The sequence below is a fragment of the Lepisma saccharinum genome, chromosome 10 (assembly GCF_977018435.1).
Source record: "Lepisma saccharinum chromosome 10, izLepSacc3.1, whole genome shotgun sequence".
Classification (NCBI taxonomy): Eukaryota; Metazoa; Arthropoda; class Insecta; order Zygentoma; family Lepismatidae; genus Lepisma; species Lepisma saccharinum.
Genome location: NC_139238.1, coordinates 28684885 through 28699462, shown reverse-complemented (window position 1 = coordinate 28699462; position 14578 = coordinate 28684885). Strand labels below are relative to the sequence as shown.

Below are 14578 nucleotides of genomic sequence, written 5' to 3'. Positions count from 1 at the left end.
GGAAAAATTGCGTCAATATCACCCATTCCGATGTCGTGGTATTTCCATATTTTTGTTCATCCCTGCACATAGAATGTGTCCTACGTAAATTTTGGAGGGACAGAAAGTGCCTTTCCCCCCAAAGTTGGCGCCTAATGTTCACTCACAATACATTTATTACATACAGCAGTAGAAGTGCTGTGATTTGTCTGAAAGCTTATTTGGTACTTGGGGAGAGCATTAATGTATTTTAAATAATTCATAATTTGAGTGTGTGTGATTTTCTCGTGTGCACATGGGCCACTGGTTTAACGCCGCCCGGGACTCGCAGGTCGTCCTTCGGAGGTTTGTGTTCAGCTTGTCCGCATCGCTAGGATACCCGTATGCAACAGATTAATTATGAAGAAAATAGACTTACACGAAACTATTACAACAGCGAAAGCAAATTGTGCGAATATTCGTTTGAATGTTGCTGAAGTAATTCTATGTAATCGGATGAAGATTTTCGGAAAAATAATATTTGCCCCTATGGTAATGCATACCCTAAGAATGTTGTTGCTATTATTGTTATTATAATAATTACTCCAATGAATCAAGTATGGGTATATAAATATGATCCCTCGCCCAAAGCGCAAATAATGCAAATGAAAAATAGGGATGCGCCGTTGCCATGAATAGTTCGTAATGATCATCCATAATTTACATCTCGTCATTGATTTTGTGTTTTATGTCCACTTTATGCACAGTATGAGTAATCGGGACTGGGCCTACGGTTCAAAGTGGGATCCGAACCACTATGTGCCGACGACGTTAACACTACTCCATCGGGGAGTCCCGGGAATTATCGTATACTACTTGGCTGCTGTAGATCAAAATGTCCAGCACGGTCTTGTAAAAGAATTTGTTTCAGTTCAATTAATTAGAATATTCTACTGATGGATAATGTGTTTTTTACAGCAATTGCATTACAGGTAACATGCGTATGAGAAATAACTTACCTCGCAGTTCTTCATCTCTGATGTTTATTCTTAACTATATCAGCAACTCGAAGGATTCTGCAAAATAACTTCGCTCATGGCAAGGTTTGGTGCAAGGTTATTGCTTTGGCGGACATTGTTGAACTAAGTCAATAATGGAATCTCATTTTATGTGTTACTTTATTATTGACCAAGTCATTACCTGGTAATTTGCCTCAAATTTATCAGGATCCTATACATAACTAACTAATGTGGGAAAAGGTAAGGTTTATTGTACGCACATGCATTTACAAGCTTTCATACGAGATGTCAGAATTAGTGTAGTTAAAAAGTCTGCAAATGGGTTATATTTCATTCAAGACAGTCTTTTTATTTATCTGAGGAAAGGGTCGATGAAATGCATTAGCGTGAGGAAAGAGGATTTACAACATCACGGCATTGAACCAATTTCGAAACCATTGTTCTCCTGCGTACATTCTCGATAAGATACGTGCGACAGGGCCGAATTTATGAAGGGGCGGTTGGGGGTCTAAGTTTCAGGCCTCCATATACAAAAGGGGAAGGAGAAAGGGCTTTCAAATAGGCTGTAAAATAATAATAAACAAAAAACACGAGACTTTTGTGGCCGAAAATAGTATAAATATGAACAGTCTGGCACAAAGCGACTTATCAGTTACAACCAGTGGCGGCGAAAGCTAATGGGTTTAACCCCGCCCCTTCAGAACTGAATAAGCGATCCTATGTAAACAGAGTTTCATAACTTTCCTCTGTATAGTTTCCAGTGCGTAATGTACAGTCACGAACACATCTGGGTTTAGCCAATCCCATTAACTACCAATGGAACCGATACAACCCAGAAGTGTCCATGACTGTACAGCCCAACCAAAATGAGAAGAACCGCGGCAAACTCGCGAACTAAACTCGCTATTAATTTCTTTTCTCCTCTCGCTTAGGCCCGCATTAGACGAAAGCATTTCCTTTAACATTTTTGCCAGCATAAATGCTACGTAAATGCTTCCAAAAATCTTATAACAGATAGAGGTACTTTACATGGGATATGCCATGACCCAAATGCTACCGTGTAAACTGGAAAAGTAAAATTTCGGTAAGCTTTTGCGATTACAATGTATAATATATACAGTACGAAAGGCACGTCGAGTTACACCATCTATGGTGAGTACACGGCATGGAAGTTGAGAAACCAAAATTTGTCTCATTTTAAATTATTTTTTTCGAAGCAAAATACAAGGAGACAATGTTGAAACGATCAAATTAGAATTTTCATACATTTGCAATTCTGAAACTTGAGTGAAACAGAATTTATTCTCGGTATCGTAGCCCACCCGCGACCCCTCCATTTTCACTTCTGCTGTCCTCTTTCCAGTGTTGTTCCTGCGTCACAAGGAATATTGACTCAAAATTCCCTTATGATTGTCCCAAAATTCCCTTTCCAACTTTTAAATTCCATGTCCGATAAAGTCGAAATCCCTCTTGATAGAAGTTCAATCCTAGGATCTCCAGTTTCGTAGCACATTACGTTCGCGATTGAAGTTACAATTCATGCATCAGGCTGAGTTCTTAAGAAGAATAACTGGTTCCACACCTTTCAAAATTCCAAAAATTAAATTTTAAGGTCGAACAACAAAAACATTATGACTAAAATTTCCATCTAACTTTTAAAGCTTTTTTCTTGAAGGTATCTAAAATTTAATAACAAAGTATAATAATTGTGCATTTCAGTACACACTGTATGAAATGTAAGAGAAACAAAAAAAAACAGATACAATAATAATTAAAATTTCATAATAATAAAACAATTTTAATTATTATTGTATAATTATTGTTATTATTATTATTATTCAAATTTATGGCGACGCCCATGGGAACAATTATGAATGAACCCCCCCCCCCGAAATTCTTTCCTGCTTACGGCCATGGTACACGGTGTTCACAATTGAAACAACTAAAATAATATTTCATACATGTACTGTATAGTATACGTTATAATAAGCATGTATTTAAGCAGCGCCATTTGTACGTAAAGGAAGTCTTATTCCTCTCGGTTGAATAGTTACCGTGTTTTAAAAATGTGAAGGGATACATTGGGCCCGTTCCGAAAGTCGCACGAGTTTAACGCGTTAAACGAGTTATGGTAACTGGCTGTCCCATAAGTGCTTCCGTGCGTTTCGTGAGTTCCATTATGCTGTTCCAAAAGTCGCATTCCGTGCGTTTCGTGCAAGAACGAGATTCACCAAACGCACGAGCAAGGAGTCTGGTTTGTTCGGTGAGAATCGTCTGCTGCTTTCAGACATCGCGCGTGCTGATGGATTCAAACTGAACTAGTTCGGAAAATGTATTATAATTTTAACAGATAGCGATATGAAGCAACATGAACAAGATGAGTATGCCTTAACCGTTCTTAGGATGTGATGAAAATGAGTAAGAGTGTCCACAGTAGAGTTTATTTTTGCCGTAAGGACATTCCTTCTGCTCGACGCCATGTGGAAACTTTCCCTAAATAAAACGCTGCGCCTGCGCTTTCGCCTAGAGTGTTCCATAAGTCTGTAAAATAACTGGTTTCACCAGATTCACGAGCCCAGTTATTTTCGTTGAATGCGTTCGTTTCGTTAAGACTTTCGGAACGCACCCATTGTTTTAGGGGTGTGCGGGGCAATTTTTTTTGGTCGGGACGGGATCGGGAATTCTACACTTTATTTTCACCTTAAGTGATTGTTTTTGCATTTCTGGAATAAAAACAAACAATTTCCGATAAGTTCCAGTTACGTACAATGCAGAAAACGTCGAGAATTGACAACTTTTTAAAATGACCATTCGATATTTCCCGACTTCCCCGTTCCCGGTCCCGACTCTTCGGGATCCCGCACACCCCTACATTGTTTACATCTTACGCGGCCGCCTCGTGACCTAGAGGTCGCTTCTGATTAGTTATGCTACGGGAATAGGACGGGTTCTATCCTTGAGAAATGCCATGAAATATGCCATAAGATTTTCCACTTTACATGGTAGCATTTGGGTCATGGCCTAAATGATGAGAAAAATGCTAAGGAAAATGCTTTCGTTTAAAGCAGGCCTTAGCATATTTCATGGCATTTCTCAAGGATAGAACCCGTCCTATTTCCGTAGCATTTTTCGTAGCATAACCAATCAGAAGCTAGCTACCTCTAGGTCACGAGTGCAGGTGTAATGGCGCCCGCGTGAGATGTAAACAATGTATCACTTCACATTTTTAAAAGCCGATAACTATTCAACCGAGAGGAATAACGTTTCCTACTAAAATATATTAGGTACAAATCAATGGCACAGCTTAAATACATACTTTATAGCGTGTACAGTTGACGTATGGAAGAATATTTTAGTTGTTTCAAATATAAGCACCGTGCACTCAGCATAGGTGGTGTAACTCGACGTGTCTTTCAAGCTGTATATGTTATACATTGTAATCGCAAAAGCTAGCCGAAAAGTTACACGAGATGCTAGCGTGTAAAGTACTATCTGCTATAAGATTTTTGGAAGCATTTCCATAACATTTACGTTGGCAAAAATGTTAAAGGAAATGCTTTCTCAAGCCGGCTTTACCGTTTGCTTGTGCCCGAGTGCCCTCCCTTTGCCACATGCTAACCTCCTACCCTTGCTTTGTTGTCAAAATTTTCAATAACGTTCAATATTACGTCTCTACTTTCGTTGTGTATGGTTTATCCGTCGCCATCCGCCCTCTTGCGGTTGAAAATTTGACGACAGTGCCACAGGGGTTTTCTCATCGAATCCATTGAAGGGGTGTCAAATTCTATTCTCGCCACGGGCATAGGGATATCTAGCCATGGCTCTATTTTCAATTACATTGGATTGTACTGAAAAAACAAATAGTTTCTTAAATATGAAAAGTAGTAAATTCTAATTTAACAATATATTTCAGTTTATTTTAAGACTGAAAACTGAACACATTACATTAAACAGACGGAACGTTTCTGAAAATTCCTTATCTACAAGAATTACTCCTACGTTCTAAGGTATGGACACAACACAGCGGCGGCTTCAGATAATCTTGTTTGTTCACAAGGTTGGATGAATTATTATCAGATGGACACTCTTTCAGTAGATATTACTAACATCTCCTATAATAAAAATTAATATTTCATATATTTAATAAATTCTTAAACGAGCTGTTAGAAAGCTTGTTTATCTGCATATCTCGTGCAAGTTATTTCGTAAGACAGGTGGATGTAGTGAACACTCTTGACCTGTTAGTGAGGACCAGGGTTGTTAAAGGGTCCAGGAACCCATACATTCTAATGGGATCTATTGGGTTCCGCAACAGGATCGGAACCTTTTTTCTCTCACAATTTAAATTCTGACCAAGTTGCGTATTGTTTCATTTCAATACGGAACTTGGACCCTATTTAAATTCATCCTGAAAAATGGTTCCTGGACCGTATTTAAATTTATCTGGATAAAAGGTTCCTGGCCGAATTAAAGTACTTTACAGATGAAAAGGTTCTTTACGGTCCAGAACACATTCCTGCTTGCTGATTTTCTCTCCTGGACCGGAATTGAATTTATTCGAAATTCCTGGACCTTTAACAACCCTGGACGACGCCACTAGACACACGACCTCATACATGTCTCTTGAGCACATTAGTGAGCAGCATTACAAAACACACTTTTTTGCCCTTTTTTTTGTTTTTGGTACAGACATTCATTTCCAGCAGAGTCTAAACTGAATCCAAACGTACACACTAACATTGACTTTTATCGTTGCACAAACTTCATTTCTCAGCCACTGAGTGTCTATATGCACTATGAAATAATCACTAAACCAAACGTCACACCTCTTCTTCAAACACCTTTGAACATTTCTCCATAGGGAACTTTATCGAAGACTCTTCTCGCCAATCCATAATTTAATTCACTGAACGCATCCTCAATTGTTGGGGACAATTCCTGAATAACTTCTTTGCTATTCTGGTTGAGGAACTGCAACATGGTATCAGCTGAAATTGAAAATGAAGCAATGATGTTATCAACTACGTAACAAGCACCGCAAACTCTAGTTGTGCCCCCCCTACTCGCTAACAAATAAACTATCTTCTCTAAAATATTGATCCAGGCGTACACTTATATTAGGTACGTACAAATCAATATAATAACTGGTACAAAAGATTAATAAGAAAACTCAAACTGTAAATATAATTATATGTGAAAATACAATGTTACTATAAAAAATTACGACATTGTAAAATGCCCATTAACAGTTTTCTGGCTATCTTTGATGGGCGCACATTGTGTCAGTTGTTCAAGTCTAGTTTTTGAACCCGATTGCTTTCCGTGTTTAATCAAGCGGTCGTTCACATCAAGAGAAACTAGTAATAACCTAGGGTGTGGCAATCCCACCACGAAAGATGAGAGAGAGCAACCATATAAACAATAGTTCCAATCTAGTATGTGTGGCTGTCGCGATTTAGAGGACGTTTCTGCAAATCTAGAGGTAGCTCATTAGGTCATTACATGTTGCAACTCAGATGCCCAAATAGCCAACAAAGAGAAAAATATACATATTAGAGTAGACGGTAATCAAATCTAAAAGGTGAGATTCAAACTAATAGTTCGAAGTCCTAATCAAGAGCAACAAGAGGACAATCGACTGACGTAAGAGTGCTGTAGAGACAACCTACAAGACCAGATAGCCAAGTGTGTGTGTGGCATTCTCAACTTATAGGACAGTAGTCTCCAAACAAGCCAAGAAACGAAGTAGATGGTAGATGCATCGCCAAAAACATCCAAGCGATCGTCCATTACAAGTTCGACGGCAAAGGACAGAAGAACAACCACCGCCTTCTGCCCCAATCAACTCTATTCCTTGGTCAAAGGGGCCCGAGGATACATCGACGCAGCGACCATCGCCTGCTGCCCCATTCAACTCCATTCTTCGGTCAAAAGGGCCCGAACTTCCATCGAAGCAGCGACCAGCAGCTTCCCAGCTGTCAGCCAATTACCGATTTACAGCGAGCTCTTCGCCTCCTGTAACTACTCCGACGCCACCGCTCCCGGGAAGACATCAGAAGTTCTTCGGAACGTCCGACGACTACTTAGTCAACTATGGGACCCCGACACCTTCAGGGCGCTCTCCTGACCGATTCAGAAGCACGCTTCCAACATCTTCAGACGTTGGCGACGACGCTCTTCTGAGATATATGTTTTATGTTGTTTTGTCTTGTGTTGTCCCCTTTTTGGGATTTCTTGGGAACATTATACAAGGTGGTTATAATTAAAGTGACGGTGTTCAGAGTGCTACAGCACGGGCTGTAATGAGAGTAGCAGTCTGAAACTTCGTAGATATGCTAATGAAGCAATGCGCTCGCGAATTATGCAAAAAAAAAAAAAAAAAAAATTCTCGCCACCAGGGTAAAAAACGGCGCTGTAAGCAGTCAAAACGTGGAATTTTCCGTAACTCTGACGTCAAAGTCGATGAAATTGCCTAACCATTCTGACGTCAAAGTCGATGAAATTGCCTAACCATTGTGTGAGCTCCCTGGTTGTTGTTGGTGACGCTTGTTGCTTTTTCCTTTAGTAATGTTCATGTAATTCGAATAGTGAAATTGTAGCGATATTTTATTACAAGGAGTATTGTTTTCTGCGATTTATAGTGTTTTTCCTGTAACTATACCAAGTTTTGACTGCTTACAGCGCCATTTTCACCCTGGTGGCGAGAATTGGAACTTTTTTTTTTTTTTTTTCATAATTCGCGAGCGCATTGCTTCATTAGCATATCTACGAAGTTTCAGACTGCTACTCTCATTACAGCCCGTGCTGTACCACTCTGAACACCGTCACTTTAATTATAACCACCTGGTATATTACCTTAATCATGCGACAGTTGCATGAGGGCTTTGTACTTATTGATGTAACACTTAAACTTTGTACATTTTTGTAATCATTTCCGACTCCAGTTAATGTTCAGAATAAACAATATGCTGGGATACACAAATCCTGACTTAGAAAAAAAAAATCGGAGAGATCAGTTGGCTTCCTAATGTCAACTGGTGAACATCCAGGGTAAACCGGCCTCCCAGCCAGAAGCCTAGCAGCCATCCCAGAAGGAAGAAGGAAGAAGAAGAAGAGCCTAGCAGCAATCTACCTACCTGGTCCAATCGCTTCGGCTGATAGGTGCTCAGGTTCTTCCTGCCCGGCTTGTCTGGGAGTACCAGGACTCTTTTTCTTAACCTGCCGTCCATGTATAGGAGTCACCGGTTGGCTTGCCAATTCCCAGCTATCGCCGGGGGTGTCGCGGCATCCTTTGATCCCTGACCTAGCACCCGCTTGTCGGAAGCATCAAACCGGTTAGTGACCGGTGGGTGCCTGTTCTCCTACTGGGGAGCCCGTGACGTCATCAGCGACCAAATCCCTAAATAAAATTAGGTCCCTATACTCCCCCTTTCGCCTCACTGCGAGGAATAAATTGGATGCTCCCTGCCCTCCCTTATCTCTTCGACACGAGAAGCAGTGCAGGTAAACGCACGTGTGTGTGGTGCACATAAAATCACGTGTGTGGTACAGCTAAATGCGCGTAAGAGTCACAGGTAAAATACACGTTTGTAAGTGTGCTAGCAGACATTATTATATTGTGTTTATAATAAAAAACATAAATTAAACTGGTTTAACCTTTCCTTATCCCAGCAATCCCTCAGAATATTTTGTGGTTTGTGTTCACCGACTGTATTTAAAGAGTTAGCACCTATGGGTAGACTTTTGCCACCCTCCTAATTGTAGGGTTTAGTGTGTTGAGCGCAGCCAGTACCTGTACTCCTCCGCTGTGTTGATGTGTGCTTTGGTGAACGTTGCAATGTAGATATTACAAAACTAATAAATTGCTTTCCTCTACCTAGAGTACAATTGGCTCCAACCTAACCAAGAGGACGAAGTGAATTGTAGTTCGAATATAAATGTAGAGATTAAAAAACTAATGGGTTGCTTTCCTCTACTCATAGTATACTAGGCTCCAACCAAACCAAGAGGACGAAGTGCATTGTAGTTCCAACATAGATGAAGATATTACAAAACTAACTAGTTGCTTTCCTCTACTCATAGTACACTAGGCTCCAACCAAACCAAGGGGACGAAGTGCATTGTAGTTCCAACATAGATGAAGATATTACAAAACTAACTAGTTGCTTTCCTCTACTCATAGTACAGTAGGCTCCAACCAAACCAAGAGGACGAAGTAAATTGTAGTCCAACATAGATGAAGATATTACAAAACTAATGGGTTGCTTTCCTCTACTTATAGTACAGTACGCTCCAACCACACCAAGAGGACGAAGTGCAATGAAGTTCCAACATAGCTGAAGAGATTTCAAGACTAATGGGTTGCTATCCTCTACTTATAATAGTAGAGTAGGCTTTAACCAAACCAAGAGGATGAAGTTAATTACAACATAAATGAAGATATTACAAAACTAACTAGTTGCTTTCCTCTACTTATAGTACAGTAGGTTCTAACCAAACCAAGACGACGAAGTGAATTGTAGTTCGAACATAGATGAAGATATTATAAAACTAACGGGTTGCTTTCATCTACTTATAGTAAAGTAGGCTCCAACCAAACCAAGAGGACGAAGTGCATTGTAGTTCCAACATAGATGAAGATATTACAAAACTAACTAGTTGCTTTCCTCTACTCATAGTACACTAGAGTAGTTGTATTTACGGTACTATAAACCCGAGAAAGTATGAACCCCTCCTCAAGCAGATTTGCTATACTTAAAACAAGCTTAACATGAGCATATGAGCTTTTTGTTCAAGTGTGGAATCTTGTCTAATCTAAGATTTTTGTGAAAATGCCCTCGGGAATTTCCTCAGAAAGTATGACCCTCTCAGATTGATTTGTTTATACTTACAAAAGGTACTTCTGTGAGATTGTTATCCATAAATTTGTTAAAAATATGCCCCTCTTGTGGCCATACTTAAAACTGGCCATCCACACACATACACACACACACACACATATATACACACACACACATACACACATACATATTTATTTCTGGTTTAAGTTCTTGGATACCAGGTTCAATTTACATATCTAATATTAAAACAATGTAATTCTTCTAGAATTGCTCCGTGACTCTCTCATTTCTTACATCATAAACATATGATTTTTCACCTATGAGAATGACACTACAAATGGTGTCATCGGGTAATGCCTCGTGGAATTCACAGATAATTTTAATGTTTGTCCTGTCGTTCACTACAACTTGTTTTCTTTTTGAAGTGTTGATTACAAACATGGGTCTCCGTGTTTTGAATTCATCTGGTGAGTAATACATATCAGTACTGCCAGTAGTGACCCTTTTGAAAGCCGAAAAAGCCTCATATAATTTGAGGAAATCATCCTTGGACATGTCTAAATTGTAATTTTCTCTAGGAAAGACCTCATTTCTGCCATTTTTAAGATAAATGTTCTTGATGTTGCAGTTATCAAATCTACTTGAATTTTTTTCCTGATTGTTGTGTCTCCCAGTCTGAAACAGTACCACCACAAAATCAGGCATGTCAAATTGAATACTGGAGAATGAATTTGTGGCATCAAACTCATAATAAGTACCAGAGGCAGGCTTCTGTACGCATTGATATGTATAAAATTGCAGAGGAACCTGTGGATTTTTTAGGATATCTGCTTTGTATTTAAGAGCGTAACTGGCCTCATATTCAACAACGGGGATTCTTAGCTCCATAGTCTGAATAATGCATTTGCCTGCATCAGGTAGAGTATTAGGCATAGCTTCCCCCGTAGGGTTTAATGTGCTGTACCTCATCAAAGCATTATTATCATTTGCAGCTCTTCTAAATGTAATTCTTAACCCACCCTTCCACATAATTTCTTTGTAATCCGAGAAGAATCCTGGCAACAGGCGCATCGGGAACAGCACAGTGTGGTTCTTAGATAATATTTTATCACCAGCCTCAAATCCACCTATTTTGTAGTAAGAAGCTTCGGTTTTGGATAATTTTAGTGTGGCCAAAGCCGTGGAGGTAATGCCGGGATGATCTATTCTGTTTATAACAACGCCATGCTTTCTGATCTCAATTTCAGAGAACAGATGCGGCACAAAATTGTCCACCAGTCTTATGTTTGAATTTGCAGGGTAATCTGTACCATCGAGCTTTACAACATCAAATTTGATGTATAGATCTGCTCTGTGGGGGTGTATAAAGCCGTCCCCTACATCAAGATCAACCTCAATCTCTGTGTTGGGTTGATTTAAATTTGCAAATGTCCTCCTGTTTGGGGGGAATGATTGTAGCTCATAACTCTCAATATTTTCCATCGTATGTATTTTTATTTAAATGTTAATCTCTATGATAGCAGTTGTTGTGGCTCCAGCAAAATCAACTAATTCTTCTTTTTCATTAGTGACCATCAATTCAATATAATCTATTCTATTATGGCACACAGGAAAATATAATGTTGGGGATGGATTGTAGATGATTGGCTCCATAAATTCAGAATTAGGTTTGAATGTTGCAATGATGCCGGTTTGTTTGTGAGTGCCTATCCCATTTGATTTGGTGATCATACCCTCGGCCACATTACAGTGAATATTCAGAGTCTCTATGGCTAAGAATTTAGGTATATTCATAGCAGTGTGTTTGATGCTTGCTTCAAGTTTTGTGTTGTTCTCAAATCCTAACAGCTCTCCTATAGTACCCAGATGTACTGTCTCCGTAGCAGATACAATCTCTACTCTGTGAGTGACAGAATTTTGACTTAACACTACACCTCTGGGTAATTGAGCATTTAGAGTGGACAGATTATATTGCCCTGGAGTGATGACAATTTTTTGATCCCCTACTGCAATTGTATTGTTGTGGTGCGTAATATTAGGGATCAGGTACATGCCATAAAATGCCCTGAGAGCTATTGTTTTGGGATATACAATGTCATCATGTAATTTGAGTTTCAATATTGAATTTTGGCTGGTGAGGTGAAATACCCCCATGATGTTTCAGATACCACAAGGCTTTTTGAAAATTTTCAATTGATGGTTTATTTATTTGAGACATATATCTAAGAACAGATAAACACAAATGTCCACAATTAACATCTTTGAAGTTTTGAACACGGGCATTATTGTAATAAAGATTAGCTGATTTTAGATATTTTACTAAATTTTCAGGAGGAATACCTCCAAATGAATCAAACACAAATGCCTTATTGTTTAAATATTTAAGATAACAGATCCAGTGAGTGCCCTGATTTTTGTACTCATCCAAATTAACAATGCCACACTCTTTGTTGAGTGGTTGTTCCGGTAAAGAATCAGACATGTACACACCTCTAAAATGTTTGATGCCCAGTGGCTTGATCAAAGCTTCAATATCTTGGTTTGTAAGCGGCTCTTGTTTTTTTTAAACTTACTCATGGCTCTCTTAATACCTTTGCCTTTTTTCTCCATGGCCAGGTTATGGCGCCTCTGCTCATCTAATTCTGCCCTATTTTTCTTGGCATCTATTACTGTTTTTGCTATGGCGGCTGATCCCCCAGCCAAGCTCCCAACAGCCCCGAGAGCTGCTAAGATGGCAGGGATAGTAAATATAAATCCCCCCACATGTGATTTTTTCCTGGATTGCTGTAATTTTTTTAATTGGGGGGTGCTAAGCAACAATTTCATACCATGTCCCTTTGCAAGACAAGAGCTTTTTTTCTTGCGCTGCTTTTTGGTCAAGAGACTGTCAATAGTTTTAAGAGATTTGAGACCTGCATAAGGTATTTGATACATAACACCCTTGGCCTTCATTGTAGGTTTATTATATACATGTTCACAAACCCCACCCCAGTTTTTGTTTGGTGCTCATAGCTATGGTGGTTCCCAATGCTGATATTCTCTCACTTAAAGAAGCATCTTTGCTTACAAATCTGCCAAATGCAGCCTCTTCTAATTTCTTGTCTGCAACATGTCTCTTGTCAAGATCAGAATGTGTGTTGTATGCAATATCATGGTCTCTACAAGCAGCATCTAGGGGATTTACACCAGGATCACCTCTGTTTAATCTATGCTCCAATTTTGTGCCTGGACCACAATACTGATAGCCTGGAATATGTAGTTCAAATGGCAGCTTGTTTATAATGTCATTAACCAGGCCCCGACCCTCAGAAATATTCCAAAATTTAGGTGGTAGAGTATTAATAATTTTTATGAGATATCCAATCCCCTTAGGGTCATTCACTATAAAATTAGACAATTTTGTGCTTATCATGTCCATAATTCCAACCTTTTCATTGTAAAAATTGTGGTTGCCAGCATTTTCCTCCCCAGCTATCACCAATAACCTATCTACAAGTTTCCTGACATCATCAACCCACACAAATTCTTTAGGCAGGGTGTTGTATTGTTTGATTCCACTACCTGTCTTGATCTGTGACCATATGGGCTTGATTAAATTATTGTATTTTGCTCCACTGCTAGACTTGACTCTTTTTTGTGTGGGATCATTGTTCTGGTATAGAGCATCTGATTTTATTAATATTTCTTTGTAGTGCTCATAGTCTTGATCTGTATAGCTGCCAGGCCTTTTCCGAGTCATCAGTTCCCACAATCCAGGTGTGCCGGGATATTTAACAAAACCACCTTTTTCTCCGAGACGAGATTCTGAATATACAATTATATCATCTCCCATAAATGTTACCCTGAAATTGCCGATTCTATGTATGATGCTCCCATCAAGCTCTGTGTCAGCATATAAGCCAAACACCTCATCTTTGTTGTCTTTAGGTGTGGTTAAATATTTTTGAGCAAGAAGACCCAATTCAATAGGATCCTGACTAGCTTCAATTCTTCGAGGAGCAACAGGACTAGGTGTATGAATACTGGAAAGTGGGGTGAATGGATAATCTAATATGTTCCTTGCAGCTACAGGTACAAGCTCTGTGATCAAATCTTGATTTTGCTCTGTAACAGTTTTGATATTCTTACCTAAATTATTAATAGCATCAATTACAGGCTGTTCTGTTTGTTTGTGTTTTTCATAAATTCCTCGGTTCTCTGATTTCCATCCCTTAAATCTTTTTACAAGATAATCTCTTAACTTAAGATCATCAATGATTGGCCTTTTCATGGTTATTTATATACGTCTCTACGTCTAGAAAATTGTTGATTTTGTTTCTATATTTTCCAGTATTAGGTGTTCTTGTCATATCAATTGTGACAAACCCATAACTGTCCTGGTTCCAGCACCTGCTGCAAAACTTGGAAAAATCATTGTAGCTCAAGTCCCCACCTACATATTCATCATGTATGTGTTTGAGGTTGGTATGATCTTGATGAAACACACATATAAAATTGCTGTTGTCTCGGATCAGCTGCTTCGGTATTTTTGAAAAAGTCTGTGCCAAGTAGAAGCAATCAATGTTTTTGTGCCGGCCCTGTGTAAAGAAATTCCTAACCTTGTTTTGATTATCCAGTATAATATCATCAAACACAACAACAGAATTATCGAGACATTCATGGAGTGGCTTAACATCTGGTTCAAAAGTGGCAATATCCAATCCATCATATAGCTTCATCAGCTGCTGATATTTTAATTGTTCCAAGCTCTTAGAGAAGATA

The 14578-nt window shown here is 39.1% G+C and overlaps 1 protein-coding gene across 1 annotated transcript in view; it reads right to left on the bottom strand.

Moving 5' to 3' along the window:
- Nucleotides 1–4906: 4906 nt before the first annotated feature.
- The window catches only part of LOC145994040 (protein takeout-like), a 76482-nt gene continuing 66810 nt past the window's right edge, over nucleotides 4907–14578 (bottom strand). The window contains exon 8 of the mRNA XM_083130123.1: nucleotides 4907–5965. Coding sequence (XP_082986249.1) covers nucleotides 5811–5965 — 155 coding nt within the window. The 3' untranslated portion in view covers nucleotides 4907–5810. The remainder of the gene's footprint in view (nucleotides 5966–14578) is intronic.